Source organism: Clavelina lepadiformis, chromosome 2, assembly GCF_947623445.1.
Source record: "Clavelina lepadiformis chromosome 2, kaClaLepa1.1, whole genome shotgun sequence".
NCBI lineage: Eukaryota > Metazoa > Chordata > Ascidiacea > Aplousobranchia > Clavelinidae > Clavelina > Clavelina lepadiformis.
Genome location: NC_135241.1, coordinates 16,308,517 through 16,334,763, shown reverse-complemented (window position 1 = coordinate 16,334,763; position 26,247 = coordinate 16,308,517). Strand labels below are relative to the sequence as shown.

Genomic DNA, 26,247 nt, shown 5'->3' with positions numbered 1-26,247 from the left:
TCATGACTGGCTGTAGGTAGTAGTATTAGTTTGCTCATTTGCTTTACTATGGCATCCACCTCAACCGGTATCAAACAACCCAAGAAAAGCATTCTGAAGAAACCTGATGATCACCATGAAGACAAACATAAAGGAACAAGTTTCGATGAAATGAACATCTTGGCCACTTATCATCCTGCTGATAAGGATTACGGACATATGAAAATAGATGAGCCCAAAACACCATACAGGAATGACAGTGAGAATGAAGATGGAGTTGACCCAGAAGATATTAGGAAACGACTCTCAGATGAAACCGACCCTAAAATATGCAGGCAACGTAGTGACAGCCGCAGTGGACCCTCTGAAGACGAAGACGATGAAAATTTTCTAACACCAGAAGAAAGAGAAAAGAAGCGGAAGTTTAGGGAAGCCAGAAAGAAACATTACAACATGAAGGAACAGATGAAAAAGGCAAAGGAGCTGCTGGCTAAGGAAATGGCTGAACAAGACAATGCTTGATAAAATGTTGTATCATCGAGCATGAATAATGAATATTATCACTTTGCAATATGTGTTTCAGAAACCAGCTTCATGCTGCTACGACCACCTATTAAAATCAAATACATGGTGTCTGGTAAAACTAAAAGCAAGCATTGCTTTTTTCCCTCCTGATAGTGACAAGAGATTAGACTATGATAAGACCAGGGAAGAATTAGTAAGACACCATATCTCAAGGTCGATTAGTGTTTTATGTTTCAGGCAGTCAAAGCTTGGCAAAAAATAGATTATGAATTAATTGATCACGATAATAGAATATTAGTTATGATTAAAGTTATTGGATTATATTGATGAAAGTGACGAAACAGCATGTGTATTTGTACAGTATAAAAATTTGATGCCCAGTTTTTATTGAGTCGCTTGCCTGTCTACTGGGTATGTTAATTATAGGCTTTAAATGATTATACCATTGCCCTCATATATTCTGCTTAAATTTCATTTTTTGAGTCGCATGTCACCCCAATTGTTTACCCATGAATCGATCCCATTTGAGACTGGAACAAAGTCTGTTTTTTTGATGGATGCAGTTACTATATATTGTATTTATGAATTGTGTAATTGCTTAAATACGAATTTGCAAAAGTTTTTTTGATAAAATCTAGCAAGAAGTGTTGAAGTAGAGACATAATTAATATTCTCTTGGATTTGACTGGCTCCACTAAACCTTTACTACTATTGTTATGCTTTTGTCTGTTGGGTTCCACTTTGTGCTTACGTTGTTTTCAAAGTCATTTTCTGTGAAAATTCAGCATCGGTGTATGATTTGTTGTGCGTTAAATTCATATATTGGTTCAATTAACCTGTGCTCAACATTTGCTCTGCCAACTTAATTGACGTTAGCTTATTTCTCTTCTTGTGGAAGAACAAGCTTGTAAAGTCCATATGTCTTTTGATCATTTCGTTACATTAATTAGGCTTAACAAGTTTTTTTTACAAAAACGTACATACCACTTGGGTTGTTCAGCTGAGCGCCGGTGTTATGTTACTTACAAACATGAGGTTGTATAAAGAGTTCCATGTACTTCTTTTGCTTACAAACACATCAACACGCGTCGTAACAATAATCGGCACTGCTTTGCACTGTAAAATTTAATAACGGACAGAAATTTATCACAAAGCACTGATAATAGCGATGTATTTCACCGAACGAAACGCAAAATTGCACAGAAATATAATGTGTTTTTACTTACGTCGCCATTAAATTCGCCGGTGTGAAACCGGCCAATTGCAGTTGGATGTGGTAAATTTATCGGAAAACGTAGACAGATGTACAGTACAATAGTAGAAACGGACGGAAAACTTTAACCAATGTTTTCACAAAATTGCAAACATAAGAATTTGTTAAATCTACTCTGGCCCAAAACGTAATTTTGGTAACTGTTAAACTGTAAAAGCATGTAACTGAGATGTAAAAACACGATAAGTAACGTTACTTTAGTTTTCAAGTAACTTAATTGAATTGCATTGCGTAGTTGTTCAGTATACGTTGGTGAAATTTATTTACTAAAACTGGTCGAAAACCAGCTGCACACGTCGATGACTCAAGAAAGATTTGTTAACGCTATTTTGGGAGGTGGCCATGCTCTTACCCACAAAACCAATTTTTTTGTGGGCTATTTAGGCGTTTTTACGTCTTCATCGTTTTTCGTTCGTTGCATTTTCTTGCTTGAAACTCGTTATTGGCTATAACCATTGTTTTGTGAAATACAGCAGGCCTACTACGAAAGCTAGATCCAAATGGCCATCTACTGCACAAGTAAATGTGAGAATATCCAGTTCATTTTGAGTCATTTTAAGCAGTTTTTCAGGCGTTAAAGGCAAATTTTGCGCTCCGCGGTATTTGGACGCGGGTACTTTAGAGCTAACTTTCAAAAACATTTTGCCACCTCAACGCAATTTAAAATACGCCACTGCTGTTAACCTGATTGTCATAAGCAAGGAGTGCGATTTTTTCCGAAAAATAAACTTTGTCTTTATCACTCAAGATTTTGCAGTTCGAAAACCAAGAAAAAACTTTTTTAAAGAATTTTTTTTATTTTTGGGCCGAAAAGTTGGAACCAAAGATAGGCTCCCATCAAACCTTTATTTCGTGAGAAAGGCTATTTTTATTTAAACATTTGCTTAGTTGCAAGAACAAATTGAGAAATAACGCAAAGATTTGGGAAATATAAAAGCTAAATTGTTACTTTTATTTTGATCTTATAAGCAGCGTGGTGCCTAACACAGTTGAATCGCTCGCATTGGCCTAATACCGGCCCTGATTACTAACCTGTCAAAAAATATTGCGGAATAAAATACTGTAACAAAATGTTTTCATTTCAATTTCTCTAAATTTATTTGATTTACCTAAGGGGAATACCCTTATTACAACTTCACACGTGCAAACCGTAAATCGTTGTGAGCTTTGCAAGCTTGTGTAAAAATGGGTATATATGCAAGTACAGAAGCAAAGGAAAGTGAGGTAGGTTGCAGTAGGTATCTATCTTACTTTCGACTACTTTCTATCTTACCTCCTCCTACATTAGTTTGACACTAAATTGACTCTATTCATGTTTGATTTACAGATTTAGGCTATTTTTGGCTGCCTTATTGACTAGCCTATTTCACCAGTCACCGGCAAAAATCGTGCGTTCAATGTCTTTTTTACAGTTTTTCTTTTTTAACCTAACATTAACGTCCTCACCTAATTCTTCCTTCCAATCTAAATCTAATTCCTATAGAGTATAGACCCTTTCTAAGTTACTGCCTGATGGGTGGCAAGATTTTTTTGGCTCGCCTATAGGCCTATAGGCGAGCTACTTACCAATGGAAAATGTCGACCCACTTTGAGTCTTTTTTAAATTACAAGTAGGCCTATTTTGGACATTGCATTGTAAATATTTTGTTTAGGTGAGTAGCCTATGAATTTCTTTGCGTGATAAAAAAAATGAAAATATGTTTTGCCTAGGCTATACTGGTAGTCTAGTTTTTAATTTACAGTAGTTTGAATCCTATATACACACAAGACTTGTTCGATATGATGTCTAGATACGTGGTCAGCGAAGCCTGCGACATAAAATGTGTAAGAGTTTGTGTGTTATCTGCTGTGTGTCACATAGGCCTAGGTTAAGTCTTTTTGGCATGTCAAACAAAGTTTAAAATAATCAACATAAACGTAAATACAAACCGAATTTTGATATTTAAATGTGCCATAGGCCTCCATACCACGCAAACTGCTATGCATTTTACATTGTATGCTTTGATGACCACATAGACCTCATATCGAACAAGTCCAGGGTGTAGGATTCAAACCACTGTAAATCAATAACTAAGCATTATATTTTCAAATTATTTTCTTTATTGTGTGAAGAAATTCATATGCTACTCATCTGAGTGAAATCTGTACAATCTGATGCCCAGAATGCTTGTAATTTAAAAAAGAATCAAAGCAGGTTGACAATTTCCATTGCTCAGTAAAGATCATCAAAACAATCTAGCCACCCAAAAAATGTAGTTGTAACTCGGAAATAGTCTATTAAACCCTAAATAACTAAAATCAAGTTTTTGCATACCAGTTATCCTAGCCTACCCACCTATCTTTAACTATGGGCTGCATGACCTACTTTTAGTGAAGTACCGGTACTGGCTCACTTTCTTTTATGGTTTGATGTTGCTTACTGTATGAGTATAAGTCTACCCAGTGTCTATATAACTATGATTGCTAGTGTGTGTTTGTTGCGATAACTTTGTAACTTAGTATTTTTAAATGCATGGAGGCAGATCTGTAGGTGTATTATACTTACATCTAGCTGTTGTAGGCTACTGTTCGACTGTAAGAGTATACACAGTAGTTTAAGAAGGACATGGCTAAGACAATGAGTCATAAAACTGTGTTTGTGCAAAACATCCCACCAACTTGCACAAATGACCAACTACAAGAAGTGTTTAGCGTTGTTGGTCCAATTAAAGAATGCTTTGTGGTAAAGCCAAAAGACAAAATGGCGGAAGAGAGAAAAAAGTTTTTTGGTTTTGTTACATATCACTCGCCAGATGATGCCAAGACAGCTGTAAATTCTCCTGCAAACACATTTATAATAAATGGTGTTAAAACCAAAGTTATTTTTGCAAAGAGAAAAAAATCTGCCAAGGAACAAACCAAGAAAGTGTCAACAAAGGAACAGTCACAAGACCTGGACTTTGAAATTGTTTCCTCTGACCAACCCGATAAAGTAACTAAGGGTAAAAAAGCTGTACGTGATGCAAAACTGGAAGAACTTCCGAGTGGAGTTACTGTGGTCCTCACTGGATTTCCTAAATCTTTTACAATCACCCACTTTGTGAAGTTATGGAAATTGAAAAAGCTTGATTTACCAGAGCAATTTATTTTGCCACAAAAAGAAGATAATGATTGTGTCGCTCATGCTGTAATGGCAAACAAGCAGTTGGCATTGAAAACCGTATCACGTCTAAATGGGTTTTCATTTGAAGGCAAAATTATTAAAGCAACCCTTGTACTAGACCATGACTCAAAAGATTTTCGAAAGTTGTCAAAGCGTTCAAGGCTCATCATCAGGAATCTTAGCTTTTTATGCACCACCCAAGATCTTCAGGCTACTTTTAGCAGGTGAGATTTTTTTGATGAAAAGTTAAATTTTTATTGTAAGTAATAGTTGTAGTTGCATCTGACGAGACTGAACTTCTAAATTTGCTTTTTATTTGTACATATATCATGTATTTGAAGCACAATTTGACTTTGATCATGCACAAAGTATTCACATGATTGTATACTTTTAAATATCGTGTGATCATAAGTGCCAGTTTTGCAAAAATTGAAATTTTGACGTCACGAGGTTGTCACATGTTCACGGTAAAACTTTACATACTTCTTATAAACAAAAATTATCAGATTTAAACAATATAATAATAGAAGAAAAAAAAGACAGAAAATGGTTGTACGTAGCTCAAAATTACTTGTTGTAATTTACATAAACGATACTTGCTACTACACCCTGATTAATTCGATTTGTCACCAAAGAAATCTGGCTATTGGCAATACAGTATTCTAACGTCACTGAAGTGTTTTATGGCAAAGCAAGTTGACATATGAGGACATGCTGCATTTATTTTTATTCAGGATCTTTATTACAAATTGTTTACATAAGGTGAACTTTGTAAATTGCTAAGCACAAAATCAAGTCTGGTCTTTAACAAATTAAATTATCCAGTGTAATTGTTGATTCCAATATGCTTATTGGTTGTTATTATGTCAGATTTGGAAACATTACTGATGTGAAAATACCTACAAAGCCAAATGGAAAGATGTATGGATACGGCTTTGTGCAATTTTCTCATGTTTTCGAAGCTACTAAAGCTATGAAGGAAATTAATATGACTGAAATCAAAGGAAGAAAAGTGGCAGTGGATTGGGCTTTACCTAGAGAGAAATACAAAGAAATGCAACAAAGATCTGATATGGACGCTTCTATGGCTGATACAAGTAAGTTGCACAACACACACATTTCAGCTTGTCGGGTTTTGTAAAAAGTTTCTTAACATTAGTACCGTAGTATTTTTCGTAGGCATTAGCCTTGGTTTGAAGTTAACAAGCAACTTTTACAGTTCAAATTCAAGAAATAGTTGCTTCGTATTTGCAATTGCATCCTTGTTTGAGACACACAAACCTGCTTGTATTGCAGCTGATGGTGGAACGTCGTCACAAAGTGATGATGAAGATGAGGAAAATATTGAAAGTGATATCGATGATGATATCGCCCACAGAGGGAGCAGTACTGAAGAAGACAATGATAGTGAATCAGATTCTTTGGAGAACGAAACTGAAGTTGCTAGTAGCTGTGAAAATGAGGATGATGAAGATACTGACAGTGAAGGCAGCAACCATGAAGAGGGTGAAAGTACAAAAATGAAGAGTAAGAACGATTCATCAATAAACAATATTGCTTTCATTCATGAATCAGTACTTGTACTTTCTATAACATAGGTATCAATCTGCATGTGCATACACCATATCAATTTGTATTATTACCGTATGATAGTGTTTATAGTTGTGATGTATAATTGCTTGCTTTGTATCATTGTTAGCAGCAACTAAAAAGAAGTTAAAAGATTATTCATCTGATGTCCATGAAGGAAAAACTGTTTTCATTCGTAATTTGTCATTTGATGCAGAAGAAAAAGACTTGTGCGAAATTGTTGAAAAGTTTGGTGAATTCAAGTATTGCAAAGTATGTGCAATAAGGATTCTCAGACAAATGTTGTACTGTATAAGCTTTTAATCTTTTATCATATATCAATTACCGATCAATCATTTTATTCATTGTCTTTATGTAATTATATATTCCTTTATTAGATTGTCCAGAATAGTGAGACAGGACTTTCAAAAGGTTGTGCTTTTGTCCAATTTCTTTCCAAAGATGTTGCAGATGAATGTGTGAGAGCCGTGAATTCAGACGAACCTGTAAGTTTTTGACATTATTAACCGAAATATTTAAAGATAATAATTAATATCAACCAAAACTCAATATTGCTAAAAATCATTGTATTTTGGGCTTATGCCTATTTTTGAAGAAGTTGAAATCAATCCATAGTTTAGTAATATTACATGCCATATATTAACACAAAGTATTAAAAGAATATGTATTACTTTGACCAACTTTGTCCTTTATTGATTTCATTGCAGTACAGTGTTATATGTTTATAAATGTTCTAATTTGATATGATTATAGATAATGATACAAGGTAGGCAGTTGTATGCCAACATTGCCCAAAGCCGCTCTGATGTAAGGAAAATTGTAAAGGAACGAAAACAGGTCGAGAAAGAAAAAGATGACGGAAGAAATTTGCACTTGGCTAATGAAGGACTTATTCGACCAGGTAATTTCTTCCATCTATCCCACTGACTGTTAATGGTTGTTTTGATTTTGTATGTAATTTGAGTTTGAATTAACTTGTTTGCAATTGGAAATGTCCAATCTATCTGTAATAACAGGAACACAAGCTGCTACTGGTTTGAGTGAGATAGAACTTAACAAACGACAGAAAATTGAGAATGCAAAGCGACAAAAGCTAAAAAATCCGAATGTATTTGTTTCAACAACTCGTCTGTGCATACACAACCTACCAAGAACTACAGATGATGCTGCGCTAAAGGTAAATTGTTTAAATTGAACTATCAGCTTTTTTAATAACTCTCATAGTATACGGGCAATAAGCTATGTCTAGCTTTTGCTACGCAGCTGGCTGACTGAGTGTTTTTTTTTTGCAGAACTTGTTTCTTAAGCATGCTGGTGGAGGCAAAGACGTCAAAATCACGGAAGTCCGAGTTATGAGAAATCGTGAGAAAGTAAATACAACTGGCCTGGGCAGGTCACTCGGATTTGCATTCGTCAACTTCACCAAACACGAGCATGCTTTGCGTGCTCTCCGCGAGCTGAACAACAATCCAGATACATTTAGTGCTTCCAAGCGACCCATTGTTGAATTCTCACTAGAAAATAAGCAAGCCCTTGAGTTGCAGGCGCAGCGGCGTAAACGACAACTTGCAAAAAATGAACTCCAGAAGAAAATGTCCGCGAAAACCGAACAGAATTCCGAAGAGTCTGTGAAACTCGACAAAAAAACGCGACGGATGCAAAAAAGACAGGCTGACAGGGCAGAGAAACGACAGGCAAATAAGACAATTGGTAAAGAATCGTCCCCGCCAACGAAAAAGGACAAAAATGACAGTAAGTCAACGGTTATGCAGGAAAGAAAATCTTTTCAGGGCGGTGTAGGTGTCACTGCAAGTGGGAAAAAATTGAAAATGCCCAAGCACACTGGTCCGAAGATCCGTAACCGCAACAAGGGTCAGATCCTGGAACAGTTAAAAACCAGTAAAAAGCTAAATAAAGCACGGGGCAGGAAAGATAGGACAGAAAAATCAATGCGCCAACCAAAATCATCAAAACCTGAACCATCACAATATAAATCTTTAAGTAAGGCTGAAGAGGTCAAACGAAGCAACCGAAAGCGAAAACAGGATTCGGATTTAAAACAAGACAGGGAATTCCATTCTCTTGTTGAAAAATACACCAAACAATTCAAAACAACTTCTGCCAGCCAGATAAAACGACCGAAATGGTTTGATGGTTAAAACATGTGAACAACTGACGCCGATATTATGGAGCTTGTCATATATATGACTTGGGTTATTTACAGTATGCTTTGTTACTTATACTTAAGCCATATCACAAAACAGATGCTTTGTTCTTATGAATATTGAATATGCTGTTTTTGTTTGCTACATTTTTAACATTCTAGCCCTGAAGAAACCAATAGTAGCCTATGGTTGTAGGTAGTTCTGTGGAAAATCGTTTTGGCGTTTTATTAATTTGCTAACTGTAGAAAAATGATGCAACTGGTATTTTAAGCTATTAGTAATGACCGTTTGAGCAATTAATTTGCACAGAGCGCTTCAAACTGTTTGCTACAATACAGTATAACCTACAAATATCGCAGGACGTTGTGGTAAATTTCTAACGATTGTTCTTTGCGGCTGCAGCTAAATCTGAGTGAAACTTCCGTTTTGTTTACTGGTAAAATGCTTGCTGCGTAGAATGCAACCACTAAAACATGTTCAACACTAGCAGTAGAGAGCGAGCGATTCGTTACATTAACACCTCAGTAAAAATTGCAGCTGCACCAAGTAAGGCATGGGACAGGATTGATTAGTACCACGTTAAAACGAAGAGATTTGGCAATGTTCAACCAAACACCCTTCAAATCGCGGAAAGGCAGCACACTGGACGGAGCTTCATTAAATGCCGCAAGGAACTTGTAAAGTATTCTTGGACACTGTTCAATACATAAGTTGCAATCATAACGGAAGAGTTTCTGCTTCGCTTGTGGTCGTTGTCGCTTTCGAGTTTCGTAAGTTAAAGTTGGTTTGCCCACTTTGGACGAATTTTTCAATTTCCGCAGTAGTTTTTCCTCGGGTTTCCGGGATGAAAATCAGGACGTACCCAAGGAAAAAGACATTGAGGAAGGCGAATGGTAGAAACGCGTAAAAGTTCATCCAAGCCTGTGTAAAAAAATATTCAATCATAGGATGCAGACACAAAATACACAATAAGAATCCTGAAATACGTTCGTAAGACTTACTATAAAGTAAGGCGTGATGAAGCTGACAAGCCAAGAAAAAATCCAGAATATTCCGCCACCGAACAAATAGAATGTCTCTCGGTTGAGCCCATTTGTAAAAGCGCCCAGCATCGGGAATAAAGCAACGTTTTCACCACCAGCCCACCTAAATATATAAATATGCAGTTATCATTTTGTCGAAGTATATAACGTTCGATTATACTGTAGTGAAACATCCATGCACAGAATAATGACAATTTTCGTTTTCTATACATCCCTTCTAGCTCAACGCGCTGTTATATTATAAAGTAGATCTAAATGGAGTTTACACTGTAATTTAAATAACAATATTTTTTGGCACCGGCAAATAAAAATAATCAAACGTCTCTATACACAGAGTAGAGACTGCCCTCTATCCGATTTTCGTTTCTTTCAAACAATCAGCATCTACAGTCCTAAACAAAACCAAATTCCCCATGACCTAATAATATCAGTTCCAAGTAAATGAAGAATTAATTGATTAATTCCCACTTTAGTATTAAACTTCGCGAATCTTTTTCCAAGAAATATTTTGTTTATCAGGTTGCATAGTATGATAACAAATCAGCATTACAGGCATACTGGTCACGTTCTAATATTTACCACTTCACAAAGTCAATTTTATGATCACGGTTCTACCGGGAAAGGCTGTCTCCATTTTATCATTCGATAAACAAGTAAGTCAAACAGAGAATGGCATTAAACCTAAGGATTTTAGACAAACACCTGAACAGCGCAATTCAAATTTGTGCTAACGGTATACGGTAATCTCTTCATGTTCATAAGCAATTAATTTTATTTATCTTTAAACGTGACTCGCGCAATCTTACCTATATAACCTATTGGTGAAAACTAAAATATCAATTTTTAACAACAATTACAATCAGCGTGGTCCAACTTCTTTTCATCGCGGGCCAAAATCAAAATATTTTTTTATCTTGCGGGCCAATGTTTTTAAATTAGAACTGAAGAAATGTGAAATTAGAACTGAAGAACAATGTGACATTGATATTAGAACTGAAATTAGAATAGTTCAAAATTTAGCTATTAAATGCTGATCAATGTAACATCTGCGGTCGAGGTTTTTCCTCGACAATAGCGACTATCAAAGCTGACTATCAGTTCGCGGGCCAAAAAATCGGTGCTCGCGGGCCTGCAGTTGGACCACGCTGATTACAATCATAGACTTTTTCGTAAAAACGAAAACGAAGTTCTGTTTTAGTATAACAAATTTCTAGATCTCAGCTAAATGACGGATTAGATGTTGTTTTTGCAAATTCTGGGTTTGAATCCAAGATTTCATTGCCTTAAAAAATAACATTGTTCAGTATAGCGACACAAGAAATATCGACAGAGTTTACTTACGTCAAAACATAAATCGATACAGCGGCAACGATGACGTATGACATCCACGGTACGGTAGTGACCGTACCCCAGGATACAGTGAGGACAAAAAGCGATGCAGCCATGCATGCGCTTGATATGATGTTGAGTCGTTTTGGCCCGAAACGATCAATCGCTGCTGACTGTTAATTGCAAAAATATTGCCCATTAAACCGTGCTCTGTTTAATAATTACCATCTGCAACAGACTGTAGCGTGGATAAAGGCAATCTCATCTTTATACCGTAACCGCAATTACATACTCACTCCAACAAACGCAACTACGAGTTGCACAATGTACACGATTGTTGATGCTGTAGTTGCTTGATCGCCTTGAAAGCCGGCTTCGATAAATATCATATTCGTGTACATACCGACACCGTTGATTCCACACAATTGTGCTTTAATTTGAAGATTCGTAAAAAGTATTTTTAATTAACTTTTGTCTGTAATAAGTATTCAAGTATTTTCTATAGCATATCCACTGAAATATAATAACGACGACGAAGCGATTTTTCACCAATTGAAAGAATGATAAAAGTAGGATATTTGCCAAAAATAAGTTACATATTATTGTACGAAGTTAGGTCAGACGGTAGTAGGACTTAAATTGCTTGTCGTTATTTTTACATTATGTAGGATTTACATTATGCTTAAATCAGTAGGATACTCAAATAAGTAAAATTCTTTCGGCGAAATAGTGACCAGCAAAACGGCAAGGGTTAACGTTTCGCTGTAGCCATCGCTCACCACCTATATTTTAACATGCAACAACACCAACAAATGGTGTTTTGTTCACAACCAACCTTGAATGAAAACCACGATCACCAAAATCAATTGTCTGACGTATCTTTTGCTCCGGAATATTTCCGAAAGAGAAATTTGTTGTGCCGCACCTGCCGATTTATGAAAGGCGTCAATTGCATTCAAATCCCGATCAATTTCTTCCTGTAACGGAAATATTGCATTACACACCAGACTATATTCAACGCGCCATATGTTGCCAAGCGCGTCATGCATCATAGTTTGAACGCAGGTGGTTGAAAACATTCCTAGTCGATAACATCACATTGGACAACATCGATAACATCACACTGCCTGGAACCATACACACAAAAGAAATAGGCCACTTCGTAGAAAACATTAATGTGATGTATATGGCGTATGACATTACAAACCGACGATGAGTCAGAGTTCATTAATGAGTGAAAGTAAATTGATCAGATCAACGCAGTATATGACAAGATAAAAGAAACGACACAAAACAGATAAACTGTTGGACCGTTTTGAGGAACAGTAATATCAACTTGTGCAAAAATTCCCATGTCCTTATCTTTTGTTTCTTGTCATCACCGATAAAGGTTTTGTGTGGCACAAGTGGATGATAAAGAGTTACAAGGTAATTTACAACAGTCACTGGTTTTCCCACCATTGACCTGCATAAGCCCCGACTCAGTTACTGTTATTTACTTATTAATTTATAGACGAAAACTGTTATAATAGGGTAAGATCGATAAACTATAGTTTTTGAAGCTCTGTGCGACTTTTTCTATAATTATATTGACAACATGTTTGCCTACGACAAAGCAAGAATAAATTTCAAATTTTTTTCGTGGCTAACATTTTGCAAAAAACAACATTACGGAGCAAAGTCTATCAGCCACTAAATCCATTAAACAGCAACATAGCTATAGCAGTGGCTTGAAACAACCAACAGAAAAGGCAACCTATGACCGTAATTATGGTGATAACGACACACAATCCGCTTACATCGCGATGATGGTGGACAAAAAAATCAGCAATTATCGTAAATAACGTTTGGCACATATGTATACAGAGTTCGGTTTTCGTACTTACATTTTTGGGACTTGCACGAAGTTTTTTAAGAGTTTTAAATGCGGACTCTCTTTTTCCATTACGCAGAAGGTAAGACGGGGACTCGGGTAACCATGGCGACGACACAAGGTAAATCAAAGACGGAAGGGCGGAAACAGAGAGCAGATATGGCCATAATTCTTTTGTCCCCAGGACCTGAAAATTGTGATAAACACAATATTTTTAGCATCGGTCATTCATACAAACAATGTCCTTTTCGTGGAAAAGGCACAAAGCTTTTCTTGTATATATACCTCAGAATATCCTCTAAACTTCACTAATCCTACAAAATTGATAACAATAAATATTTTTCTAGAAAACCAATCGCAACATTTTTAACTGGACTTGAGAGTGAAATTTGACACAATCTGCTTTTTAGAAAATAAGTACTCTTTTTAAAAACAAACGGGACTAAATTAGTTTGAAGTGTGAGGTAAATGAGCATAGCTATTTGGACAATAGAAATCAAACCGCTTTGGCGAAACTTTATTATTCACCTACTTACGGTTTGTCATTGAATCAAGCTTTTATTTTCTCAATACTTGTGGGCCTCTTAACAAGTTTGAAAACAGAAATTGCAGATGAATAACGATCAAAATAAACGGTTGGGTCATGCACCCCGTGAAATTTCACGGGTCATTAACCATAGTGAACAAAATTTGAGACATGAGAAGGGTACTTTAACAAGCCCATTAAACCATTCTCATGGACTAGATACCAATATCATTTCCGTTTCGACAAAGAATACTTGCTAATTGTTCTTCCGCAGGAACATTAAAGTGTTACCAAGCACTTTTGTTTTTAACCATAACCTACTGTATAAGTTCACCAATAATAATGGATAAAGATCATTCAAACATACAAACAAATAATGACGCAAATGGCTGGTTCAAGCGAGGTCGCGACTAATCGTGCGCTACGAACTCTTCTGACCGAAAACATAATGAAGTGACAGCATGCTGGTATGCTGCCATTGTCAGCAAAACATCAAGTTGTAAGATATATAACAAGGAGTCTCTCAGCGAAAATTCCAAGCAGGATTTGGGCAAGCGATTACAGCTTTTGCCGGGTTGTTAAAGACTTAATAATTTATTTATCAAAGGATTGCGTTTACAACAATAACAACCGAGTAACTGTTTAGAAATTTTAATACTAATGTTCTTAGTTGACCTGGTTAATTTTATCATTAACGGCAAACATTGATTTCTGCGCGACAAAATTCTTATTTAATGGTATGAGCCCAAGCCCTAGGAGCTTGCATGACTCTCCTAACACTTGTCATCGTTAACATAAAAGCGGTGCCGATTTTATCATGAAATGCGGTTAAGCTCATTTAATTTTGTATCGCTTTGTCCCGCACCTATTCAGAAATTTTAACATGATTTACATAATCCACGTTTTAACTGAGTAAACCCAAAGGCTATGTACTAAGACGACAAATTACAACACTTGCCTTGGCAAAACCCAAAACTAGGCCGACAACACCACCGAATGACAAATTAAGTCCAATTAAACTCAAATAAAAAGGTTGTCGGGAAAAGCTGCAAATCTCGGCTACCACGATAGGAATCAAATCTGAAAAAGAATCACAGCATTCAACTTCATATCATCATTCGCCTTTACTAGAATTTGGTCTTTTTCGGTAATAACTGTTAAACCTATTGTAGCAAAGATAAAACAAAGTTTAACTGAGTTCTTAGGATTTGGTTCACTCAACTCATCCCAAATCCGCTGGCAAGTCCCATAATGAAACGGCCGACAATCATAGCCTCATAGGAAGGAATCAACCGACCACCGACCACTATTAGCAGCACGGAAGCGATGTTGGTCATATTCATAACAATCATAGACTGCTTGCGACTTAAGCAGGCGAGGATAAAACGGATGGAAAGAGCGCCGACAAATCCTCCAGCAAGCATCATGGACACTGTCAGGGCAAGATTAAGATCCCAAGTTTCTTTATTCATGGTTTCGCCATACCTATCCTAAACAACAATTTAAAAAGTTAAACTTAACTAACAGGCATTATTTATCGTAATTCAAGAGAAGTCGGTCAGGGGCGGGGCAAGAAATAGCAGTGGCATGAGCTTATTGTTTACAACATACAGCTGTTAAACTTACACTATAGGTAGTATTGTAAAAATCTTGCAGAACGCCTGTCATTAAAGCATTTAAGGCACCGACAGCTATGCCGGTGGACATCATTACAGATGACACTGACACCAACAACGCGTACATGCAGAAATTTGAGTTCTGTAAAAATCATTAACATTCAATGAATATGCTGCAAACAGCGATTACCTTTATTTTCTTATTGTATCTAATAAGCATATATCTAATTTGTTCTCAGCAAAAATAGCATATAATTTTTAACTTTAGAGGTAAATAATTTTTGTTTAAAACACAGATAAATAGCTTTAGAATACCTGCAGCGGCGCTGAAGATGTTTCATCTTTCTTTAACAAGCGTGCGGCAGCAGCCGTTTCTCCGTTTGTTTCTGCCATTTACCAGCATAAATTTTTACACGGCACTACAACAACTGCTTTTTAAAAAATACAGGTAATATAATTTCAATATTTGTTCGATCCGACAAACATTGAAACAACCAATACTTATTCCGCAAATAAGGCGGTACAAGGAAATACGTTTAAAGGCAAAAATATCAACAGGACCAGCTGGCATTTTGTCCAACATACAACTAACTTGTCAGCGGTAACCAAAACTGAGAGCGAGAATGCGACAGCATAAAACCAGCAGGAAAGAACAGGAACTGCATGTGACCGATAAATTATGTAGTAAGCTCGTTTGATCGCCAGTCATAGCATGGTACAAAGCATGAGCGTAGTCAATGCCGTTAAGACAATCATGAAGTAAGTAGGTCATTTTTATATGCAAACACCTGATGCTCGATTGGTCAGCACAGATCGCATTGCGTTATAGGTTTTCGAGTCATGCTTACGTTTTATCATGCGTGGTGCTTAGAATTAGATATGTTTGTGTCTAGAGTACGGTATTATACGGTATGACCAACGCTACATTTTTTTCATGTTCCCAGGAAACATAGCACTTTCATTGCAAACAGTCTCAAGTTGAGACTCTCAACCACTGGGCTGTCTTTATTCACAGTCATGGTCTGTTGCGCATCGTATTTTCGTACAACATTCCATCGCCCAACGATGACTTCTTGTGCGTTTCTCCCACTTGAAATCATGCCGGTTGCTCTAATCTACATACCAGTAAATGTATTCTAGGTCAAGCGCTGAGTGCGGAAACTGCCGTGAGTTTCCTTTGTTGTCAGGCTAAACAGCTTGCGCATGCAGAGACAGGAGTAAAATACACCCTAAAGGCCTAAATACAATGAGCGAACAGTATACAAACTTTCAGAAAAGTGGGCATTGTTCGCCCGCCATTCACACTTCCACGTGTACTTGTTTACATTTCGGGGCTTTCGCAGCGACATCCATTAAACAAGATTTTACTTGTAAGCAACAGCAATTACTCACTGAATTTTATTCAATATATATACACTAACACACAGCAAAGCGTTGTGTGACCACCTATTAAGAGTATTGCCGTAGTTTATAAACAAAGCGACTTTATCACCGGCAAATTATACGAAATGTTTTAAACCGTTCAAACCGACCCTGGTTTATTCACTTTTTACATTTAGCGTATAGTGCAGTTTGCTGACCCAGTGGTCATTTGCCTCTGTACAGACCGCTGTTTAAAGAGCTGATCCAGGGTTGCTATAAACGCTTATTTAAGTAAGAAAAAACTCTGAATGTAATTTTTTGCCGGTACAATAAAAGCTGCCATTGGTTTATAGCTTCTGGAGATGACAATTATTAGTAATTGGCAATAAAATACTTCTTATAATGGAGGTATTAATGAAAACGGCCCCTGCGGATATTGCGCTGAAACACAACGCTACGTAAAGAATAAATTGCAGGTGTAATTCACCATTTTCCGTCAGAAACCAGTTAAACGATCATAGTACCGTCCCTTCTCAGCTTATACCTACTCTACAACGAGTTCCGTTCCGGTTGACCTATATTCGTTTGTAGATCTCGTATGGTAGTAGACAAAGTAAGCGATCTGCTGTGATGAATCAAATCCCTAGAGTTGCTTTTTCGACAAGCAACACTGCGACAGCGTAATAAATATTTTATTCTCGTGAAGCAAACTTGATTCTGGTTGCCTTTGAAATCCTACATAGTTTGTCACAATTGAGTAGCAATACTGTCGTTGGAATATTTTTTTTGCTACAGCACACATCTACACATCTGTGCCTGACTAATCCTCTCTACGTGGACAAATGCTATTTAACCAGTTGCTCATCTCGGCTTATACCAGTTCTATTCACTTGTTTACGGTGTCGCTCTCTCTCGCGTGACCGACAAAACGAAGCCGTGATTCTTTTTTCTTTTTTTGCTGACGAAGTAGATATCGTCACAGCACAACCGCATTTTGGCAACTTGTGTTTACTCGTCCAGTTTTCACCGTTGACTGCAGGAAGCAGTCACCCAGCAAAGTCACCCCAAAGGATTGATATATTAATGCTAGCATCGAAGAATGCTTCCCTTTATTAATAAATTAATGTATTGTATATTAATGTATTAATTATGTATTTATAAAGGGTGGCCTGTCGCCGTTCAGATCCCATGGATGGAGTTCATTTTAGTGGGTTTTTTTTCTTCCATCCAGACACACATGTCGGTTCCATGTTGACGGTGAAATAACGTTTATTTTCTGCCAAACTACCAGCTTAAATTTTGTTTAATATTAAACGTGTTTAAATTATATGTTTTGCAATTTAGGTTTGGTGACCGTTCTGACGCTTAATAACTTTTTTACGTTCTCATATTGGTCCGCAATGCACGTTTTTGACCTGAAGGCCTTGTCACATTTGCTTGTCAAATTTGTAAAAATTATTGTCATTAACTGCTAACATGTTTGCGACCACCTACGTCAGCACAATTTGTCGTCTCCCACATAGAAGACGAGAAAAATAAATAAAAGAAAAATACCACAGGTATCAGTCAGTTAGGTTTAAGTCGAAATCATCCTGATTACAGTAATTATGGTGGAAATAAAAGGCACATTTCTTCCCGGCTGTATGAAAATTTTCTTCTATCTGTAAAAAAATAGTGCGGCTTACGTTCAAGACTGCATGTGCAGCGACCTGGGTAGTATGTTTTAATATCATTACATCATTTCTTGCAAAAGTGTTTTCTAGTTATTGGTTGAAGTTTATGAAATTGTCTTTTAATAAACACTTCAACTGTCGATTGATATTTGGAAACTTGCTTTGAATAACTTCGTGTGAACACTCCTTTTAATACGTTCCCAGGTTGTTTTCCAGCATCTATGCTGATAAAAAGTCTTTATTGGGAATGCCCGCTTCTGAACCTTAACATAGATTAATTAATTATATATCTATGTCCCAATGTATCAGCTTTAAGCCTTTAGCTATATATATATCACATTGTCAAAATATTGTTTCGTACGCTGCACCTGCTACGACTTGCTGTGTTTTTTATGTCGAACATTTTAACTCCCATCCTTTGATCGTTTCATAAGCTCGAACTTCTACCAGCGAGCAGAGTTAGCCGAGTGAATCATAGAAATCAACAGATGAGTTGTCTAAGCTGGCCATGGTGATTGCAACTCAATAGACATCTTATAAGCAGTAGTATTACTTATGTTTTTGGTTATTCGTATTATTGAGAAAGTGTACAGCACCTATAATAAACACCTTTTCTTGTGAGCTGTTTCTGTTGTAATATTAAAACCTTTCCGCCGACAAATGTGAGAGTATTCTAACCGCACGCAACAATAGAGTCAAATAATTCAACCGGTAAATTAAGTTAAGAAACCCTCTTAAGTCAAAAGGGTCTCTTCACATGTAAGGTTGATGCTTGTTCGCAGCTAAATCTTCATGAACATGGAAGAAGCGTTCTGTATTTTCCACTAATAGCAGTAGGTTAGTTTGCTTAAAACCGAACAGATTTGAAAGGTAGAAAGCTTTATATCACCTTTATTTATATTTATCCCGTTTCAATTATATTTATAACGGTAGAAAGTTTTTTATTTTAAAAATATTTTTATCTTTACAAATGACCAAACCTGCCTGGTCACTTTGATTTATCACAAGATCTACATTGTACAACCACTTTGTGCTAATTAGTCAAACCATGTGTGAACCCAATTCACAACCAGTTGATATTTTGCTACACAGTAGGCTATAGGAGATGTCCAATCTCCTGGGAAGATTTTTCACTAAACTTTTGGTCTACGTTAGCTTGAGCCCTTTTGCACTAAACATTTAAAAAAAAATAGAAAATTGTTTGTTTTAAGAAAAAAATAAATAATCCATTTAAAAAAAAAAAGTCGCTGTTTGCCGTTTTAAGGGGTTATGCTAATTGGAAAACTTTTGTTATAACGTTACGTTTTTTTGCTTTGGGCTGCCTTTCATTTAATTAACCTATCTTTCCCGTGTTTAGGCGCTTGATTGTTTAGCCGAATATAAAAAAATTTTGATTTAAATTTAGCCTATATTAATAAATAATTAATGAAATATTGTTAAAACGATAATAAAATTGCTTACTCTACCATGTAGGCTACAAGTTAGGACGATATTTCAAAATTGATATTGGTTGCCGTTTGGTGAGATGCTAGCAGCTAGCCGTTACATAGCACCAATTTGTTATACTCCATAACCTATCTATGATCTCCAATGTGATCATGAAAACAACCAATACTGCATTTAAGTTAGCCTATAGTATTATTACGGCGGCATTATTACAACCGCACATGTTTTGTAACAGTAAATTTATTCTCGAGTTTTGGGAAAATGTTTCTGGCTGGTTATGCTCGTTACCCAATAATTTATAATAAAACTTTGCAATTATTTTTTGGTATTGATCAAAATGACAGTGACTTCTGTTTACCTAACTGTTTTTTCATTGTGATTGACGTGCGGTATTTGTGATATAACCGGGCAAAGTTTGCTAAAAAACTACCGTTCATGCAGAAATTTGAAAATTTTGTAAGTAATGTTGAGAGGTCAGAAAAAACGCTGGCGATCAAATCAAACAAAATTCTCACTCATAACCTTAAATGGAATGGACATTAGAATTTGCTTTTCCGACTCTCGGTTTATTGTGAGTGCGGTCGTTAGTTTCCTTGACTTTAGTTTTATTTTGCAAATAAAAAAAATGTGATCATAGCCTATTATGTAATCAAACAATTTTCTGTTGTATATTGTGCAAATTTAATCCCTTGGTTTTTATTTTCTGTGTAAATAGTAAAAATCGATCAAAACTTTATGCAATAAGAATGTGTAATTACGATTTCGAAAACAATTAATTGTTATTCTTATTTTTCAGATGCGTTATTTGATTAAGTACGCCTAAAATCGAGTAGCCTATACTGTATTGGGGAATAAAAAGTCGAGTAAAGTCAAATAGTTTAATTGCGACATCTAATCAATGCCTTATAATAGTATTATAAAAGCATTGATCTAACGATGACCTTTGGTATCGTTCACCTGTCTTGTGTTTTCTTTGAACCACATACAGCAGCAGTTTAAAAATCTTTAGACTTAATTCTTGTCCAAAAGTAACATTTAGCAGATAGGGTAAATGGAATTGGATTGTAATTGGTAGGTATGGTCAAACACGGAAAGTAAGCAAATTCCATTACAGTTTGCTCCTTCGGAGTTCGTTTTTCTCATTTATTTTGATTAGAGCGGGGGAGCAAGTAGCCTACTGCCTCTGTCTCCGGGCACTGAAAACCCTAGGTACACTTCTGATTCCGTGTGTGTGCAATTTACTTTTGGTTCAATCCCTTTTGGATGCAATCCCATGTGGACGCAATGCCGTGGCCACCCACTTTTCTGGATGAAGACAGGTCACAGATGTCGATTTTTGAAAGTAATTCGAAGACGTGGCGCTCCAAACCGAAATTCACAAAGCAAAAATAATTATATGGCATGCGTTAAAAATTTAATTGTTTACAAAAAAAAATTATAAAGTAACATTTTCATCGCAAGGGCTTAAATTCTCGATTTGTTAACTTTCCTTTATTACCACAGTACTGATGACTGCGCAATCTATACAAGATTACCCATTTTTATTCTGCAATGTATTGGTAAACTGTAAATTTTTAATTCAAACAGTAATGAAATCGACACCAGTATTTATTTGCCTTTTCCTGGAGAACAATTACTACAGCAATGTGCAGAACCAAATAATAAAAAACTGTGAGCAGCTATCAAAACGAGAAAATAAAAATAAACAAACAACAACATATTTGCGTGCCAATCATACATTTGACTAAGCTATTTAACAGAGTGTAGCACTGTCAACTTCTCTGGCTCCAATACGGGGCATTTGTTCACAAGTCGAATTCCAATTCTCATTAATTGTTCTTAGTTATAAGTATTCAAGAGTATTTCTTTGAATCCATTTCGATGATCACCACATATTAAGTCGGCTTTAAGATCGCCGTTTATGTCATGGACAGCCAATATGTCCGGACCACCATTACAAAAGTGTCTCGTTCGTAGCCAATCATGTTTACTTTCGAATCTTCCACCCTTGTTAAACAGCACCACGTAAAAACTGCAACCCAATAAAAAATAGCTGATAAACGCTTTGTTTCGCTGATAAACTGACATGAGTTGCTAATACATCAGAGTTCATGACATTTCTTAATAATAATTATCAGGTAACAATGGGACATGACAATTAGCGACTATAGCAGCTAACTGCCGGCTAATGTCATCTGGCTAACGATTAAAAAATCGGCTAAATTCTCAGCCTTAGTTCGAAACCAGCGGGATCTCCCGCTGTAATCCCTATAGACAAGGCAATAACGATGCTTGTTCCTGTTCAGTGGTCGTGTACTGGTGAACAACAACGTACTGGTGTACTGTTACTTGCTTGTCGTGTCGGCTACGAATGGTCAGTTTAAGTTTTCAGTTTACCATTTGTTCAGTATAACTTTTCTCTGTTTTTTTGTTTTTGAACGGTCTAGAAATGAGTTTTATCCCAGTGGAAGTGAAGTAACAACAAAGTGCCTATGCTGATACAATCCAGCGAAGGTGTTAGCGACTTCAGGGCGCCTCAGTAAAAACAAAACATTATTTCATTTGCCTACAACTTCCACACTACAACACTTTCAACAGTTCACAGTGTTTTGCTGTTAAACTCCTTTCGCTAAACTAAAAAAACAAATACTATATACCTTCTTTTTTTCAAATGACACAGTAAGTCGTCCATGCCATCACCGTTAAGATCAGCCACATACTCATATGACTCTTGCAGCTTTAAATAATTCAATTTCATATTTTCCGAAAATTTGCAGAACACAGTTTTTCCTTCCCATGAAACACTAGGGTACCTACCATCGGGAGAAGCAAAGTACAGACGCCTAAAATAAACGTTTTTACTTGCAGCAGAAACATTAAAATTCCGGTAATGGAAATTCTACAGCAGCCTTTTGCTCGCTTACAGTGTCAATACTATGGAGTTGTAATAAAACTAGTTGTAAAGTGACATGACGTGACAACGGCATCACATCACATTGTTTGTGCATCTTGATCATATATAGGGAATAATTTAAACCATAAAACTAAGTTTTCTGCAACTAAACAATATTTAAATATTTGTCGGTTGGGGCTGAAGAGGTTAGTGTGCCCGTCTCATAAATATGCAAGCTGGGTTCGATTCCCAGTTGCTCTACTCTATTTTACCAATGAATATCATAATGAACATAAAAAATTAATAATCGTATGTAACTAAAATCAGGGGTGGATAAAAGTGCGTCCTTTTTAACAGGTTTCTGTGACCCTTTGACCAATTGCTTGCCTCTAAAAAATATTTTATTTAAGAGTTGCGACCTAACCCAGATAACTGAAATTCGGCCATCGACTAAGAAGATTTTCCCTACCCCTGACATAAGCAGTAGTCATTAATGCAACTTTTATGCCCACTTACACCCAACCATCTTCATAGTGGCAAAGAAGATCTTTCCTTCTATCATTATTCAAATATCCAGATATTAATTTTCCATAAAGACAAACTTTTGCATCAGACACTAAGCCGTTTCCAAAATAACCTGTGTTTCATGTACAGAAAAGCATGTGACAATAAAGAAATATATACAAGTGCTAAAATAGTGAAAGTGAAGTTTACTATATTTTGACCTGTTACTTCATCACATTCCTGTTTTCCACACTCCTCTGTTTGCGTTGGTTCACCAATGAGGCATTCTTTAGCAATTGTGGTATTACAGCTTCTAATTCTGAAAACAACAAAGACAAACCATCTTTGTATGCAGGACCAGTAAACAAGCGTTTCGATTTCACAAGAATACTTTTCTTATCTTGGTTGTAATTCAAATTAAAAATGAGACTACTGTATTAGTAAATTAAGGCAAGCAACTTAAATCAAAGAACTGCAACTGGATCGAAGACTGCATTTCAATTATGCTTTTAAATCTGCTGAGTCGGGAAAGTGCATTTCCAAAATTTTTCTTACCCGCTGACGAGTTCAGGCCCAAAATGTTTTGATTTATTTATGATTTTTAAATCTGTGAAACTGTTAACTATAAAGTAGGGCAAAACTGAATGGCAAAACAGCAAACCTAGTTCTTGACCCAAGGCATGTTGCTGTACAGCTTGACCACTCTCCCCACGCAGTCCAGTTACCTTGTCCCTCAAGAAAAGGGTTTGTACATATGCAGTCAAACTCCTGAATTTGTAAGCCAGTTGGACTTACCTAAAAACAAAGGAAGCAAAATAAGCATCTGTAGCACAAAACATATTCTTTGTTAAAGGAAATCTTATTAATTTTTCATATCTTACTGTAAACCCTGTGCTACAAAGCATTAGGATTAAATATATCACTCACTGAGCCAAATTCATCTGGTGGACAGTCTTGAGACTGTTGCAAAAGATTTGTCAAGCAAGCCCGGGTTCTTCTTTTCTTAGATCCTGGTATACAATCTCCAAAATTTCTAGCGCAAAGTTCCCAATGGGACCACGTTTGCCATGAGCTTGTTATCTCAATTTCTAAACAAATTCAAGACGGATTTTTCAGGAGTTCATTTTTCATTTATTCAGTTCATTTTTCATTTTATTCAAAAATTGATATTTTTATGAAAACTTGAATTGATTTTATGAACTGGAATGTACAGTTAAAACTGCCTTCAAGAATTGTTGTTTAAATGAGTAAGTTTAACCCTTAACTTTTAGTCTTGGCTGTCAAACGAATCTGTTTATATTTTAGACGCCAAAGTATATAATCAAGGTATGTCCAAATTTTTTTTAAAAGCCTATGCGGAAATTAGAAACTTGTGATAGTGTTTTAGTTTAGTAATTTCACACCACAAAACAAAAAAAGAAAGAAATTAAAACTGTGTTTGACAAGCACATCTCCTTATAAGTAATCGCTGGCATACCTTTCAGACAATATTCAACAATGTTTACATTATATAAAACAAATAATTTCCCATCGAGGTACTTTACCGTTATTACAATCAATATCGTCATTACAGCTTGATGACTGAAAGTACAGTTGGACATGATCAAGACAAGTATCAACAGGATCACAGTCTCTGATTCTGTTGTAAAATAATAATATCTTATTGGGTCCAACAATATACAGCTAATATGTAAATGAAAAATAAAAGTAAGCAAATTCAAAAAAAGGTTAATTTTATATCAAAAAAGAGTTGTAAGTAAGTATACTGGAGAAAAGAATTAGGGGTGTACAAAATCATATTTTTTGTATTTGGTCCGAAGCGATATTTTTGGAAAAAGAATCAAATTATTTTGGCCGAATCATGCAATCTAGTATTGCAAGTGGTCTTATCAAAAAAATGAGCAAAGAGCACATATAAACTGCGGCCTATATAATTAAGAAAACATACGATAGTTAAACAAATGTTAAACAAACAAACGCTTACATATTTTTATTTGCAATATAAAGATATGTTAATGACAAACATAAATTTCCTGTTATGTGTAAAACAATCATAACACTGTGCTGCGTTTGAAAATTTTTTTTCATAGGTCAAAGATGTTTTAACTGTTTCTGAATCGATTTTTTGCGCTGAACTCAAAAATGCAACCAGTTTTTTTCAATCAGGTCAAGTTTTTTTTCTATCACATATTTAATTATGCTAGCTTTGGTCGTTATTGTGCACAAAGAAACTAATTTCTGGGGTAGCTTAATTGGTCATGCATGTTGTCAATTTTCGCAAGATGGTATTTTTATTTGAATGTAAGGTTTTTGCAATGACAGCCATTTTAAATACTACAAAAATATAATGACACAGTTGAAATAAAGGCACTTACAACTAACCAAGAAAGCTTCCTAACACATAATTTTGTTCAACGGCGCTCAACCTAAAAGTAGAAGTTAATATGTTACATTATAGACACGTAAACACTTAACATCACAAATGTGTTTTAAATGTGAAATACTTGCAAACATCAATGTGTGAAATAAAAACGAAGTGTTCAAAATAGCTTAACACAGAAAGCGTTGTGCGGCACATGATGATATTACGACATTAAATGCAATAACAATATAAATACAAATGATTTATGCTGACAAAAAGTGTTGCTTCAAAGATTTTCTTCTATGTGTGGTGTTGGGAAGATCTCTTTTTAAGCACCAACAGTAATCTGCAAGCATGTTTACATCCCAGCATCCTTGGTACCTTTCTTCCATATGGCGAAGGTCTTGGTGGAATCTCTCTCCCTGTTCTTCGCTGTAGTCACCACAGTTGTCAGGAAAGTAATCTAAATGCGAACTCAGAAAGTGCATTTTCACAGACATCCGGGCTCCAAGGGATTGAAAACTTTCAAGCAGCTCTTTAACCTGTGCTTCATAATCAGGGATTCTATGCTTTCCAAGGAAGTTTGAAATTACTGCTCGAAATCCTGTCCATGCTCTTTTTTCTACTGCACTCATGTGTGCAGTAAAACCTTCGTCTTTCATCAGCTCACGGATCTATGGCCCATCAAAGACTCCTGCTCGTAGCTTCGCTTCAGAGATGCGGGGAAATTTCATTTGTAAGAACTTGAAGGTTGGGCCATCTTTATCAAGTGCTTTGGTATAGTTTTTCATGAGACCAAGTTTAATGTGGAGAGGTGGCAAAAGAATATTTTGTGGATCAACTAAGTAAGCAAATTTGACATTTTTAAAACCAGGTGTAAAACTTGTTCTGGGTAGCCAGCTAATTTGTGTGTAGTGGCGATCATCAGCCCTCGAGTCCCACAGAC

General features: G+C 36.1%; 4 protein-coding genes across 5 annotated transcripts in view; 2 read left to right on the top strand and 2 right to left on the bottom strand.

The window, feature by feature from the left end:
- Positions 1-1,770, top strand: LOC143446105 (protein phosphatase inhibitor 2-like). Its single transcript, XM_076945596.1, has one exon. It carries the CDS (start codon positions 49-51, stop codon positions 499-501), a length of 453 nt encoding a protein of 150 aa, XP_076801711.1. The 5' UTR covers positions 1-48; the 3' UTR covers positions 502-1,770.
- Positions 1,771-4,275: 2,505 nt separating this feature from the next.
- LOC143445556 (RNA-binding protein 28-like) lies at positions 4,276-9,029 on the top strand. Of its 2 annotated transcripts, none has more exons than XM_076944736.1 (8): positions 4,276-5,143; positions 5,790-6,016; positions 6,216-6,446; positions 6,619-6,761; positions 6,887-6,994; positions 7,263-7,410; positions 7,526-7,686; positions 7,802-9,029. In XM_076944736.1, the coding sequence occupies exons 1-8, from the start codon at positions 4,383-4,385 to the stop codon at positions 8,666-8,668; spliced, it is 2,646 nt and encodes an 881-aa protein (XP_076800851.1). In that variant the 5' UTR covers positions 4,276-4,382; the 3' UTR covers positions 8,669-9,029. The 2 variants fall into 2 exon arrangements, with proteins under 2 accessions (XP_076800851.1, XP_076800852.1); XM_076944737.1 differs by having other exon boundaries at positions 4,277-5,143; positions 6,622-6,761.
- Positions 9,030-9,087: 58 nt separating this feature from the next.
- LOC143445557 (solute carrier family 2, facilitated glucose transporter member 1-like) lies at positions 9,088-15,532 on the bottom strand. Its single transcript, XM_076944739.1, has 10 exons — positions 15,377-15,532; positions 15,072-15,203; positions 14,668-14,935; positions 14,404-14,525; positions 12,933-13,106; positions 11,882-12,023; positions 11,343-11,476; positions 11,059-11,219; positions 9,676-9,820; positions 9,088-9,595 (listed from the first exon to the last, which is right to left on the bottom strand). Exons 1-10 carry the CDS (start codon positions 15,452-15,454, stop codon positions 9,392-9,394), a joined length of 1,560 nt encoding a protein of 519 aa, XP_076800854.1. The 5' UTR covers positions 15,455-15,532; the 3' UTR covers positions 9,088-9,391.
- A 5,600-nt stretch (positions 15,533-21,132) lies between these two features.
- The window catches only part of LOC143444912 (zinc metalloproteinase nas-36-like), a 32,131-nt gene continuing 27,016 nt past the window's right edge, over positions 21,133-26,247 (bottom strand). Inside the window, exons 14-20 of the mRNA XM_076943705.1 lie at positions 24,484-24,578; positions 23,867-24,027; positions 23,601-23,734; positions 23,161-23,258; positions 22,952-23,072; positions 22,200-22,385; positions 21,133-21,574 (exon numbers count right to left, since the gene is read on the bottom strand). Coding sequence (XP_076799820.1) covers positions 21,382-21,574; positions 22,200-22,385; positions 22,952-23,072; positions 23,161-23,258; positions 23,601-23,734; positions 23,867-24,027; positions 24,484-24,578 — 988 coding nt within the window. The 3' untranslated portion in view covers positions 21,133-21,381. The remainder of the gene's footprint in view (positions 21,575-22,199; positions 22,386-22,951; positions 23,073-23,160; positions 23,259-23,600; positions 23,735-23,866; positions 24,028-24,483; positions 24,579-26,247) is intronic.

What these genes read in the sequence shown, in the direction of transcription:
- LOC143445556 (XM_076944736.1), top strand. Translation starts at nt 4,383, where the DNA reads ATGGCTAAGACAATGAGTCATAAAACTGTGTTTGTGCAAAACATCCCA. An exon ending in TGAAAGTACAAAAATGAAGA is followed by an intron (nt 6,447 to 6,618) that starts GTAAGAACGATT and finishes TATCATTGTTAG; the next exon opens with CAGCAACTAAAAAGAAGTTA. An exon ending in GTGAATTCAAGTATTGCAAA is followed by an intron (nt 6,762 to 6,886) that starts GTATGTGCAATA and finishes TTCCTTTATTAG; the next exon opens with ATTGTCCAGAATAGTGAGAC.
- LOC143446105 (XM_076945596.1), top strand. Translation starts at nt 49, where the DNA reads ATGGCATCCACCTCAACCGGTATCAAACAACCCAAGAAAAGCATTCTG.
- LOC143445557 (XM_076944739.1), bottom strand. Translation starts at nt 15,454, where the DNA reads ATGGCAGAAACAAACGGAGAAACGGCTGCTGCCGCACGCTTGTTAAAG. An exon ending in TTTACAATACTACCTATAGT is followed by an intron (nt 14,936 to 15,071) that starts GTAAGTTTAACA and finishes ATTGTTGTTTAG; the next exon opens with GATAGGTATGGCGAAACCAT. An exon ending in TGCCAGCGGATTTGGGATGA is followed by an intron (nt 14,526 to 14,667) that starts GTTGAGTGAACC and finishes ATTCTTTTTCAG; the next exon opens with ATTTGATTCCTATCGTGGTA.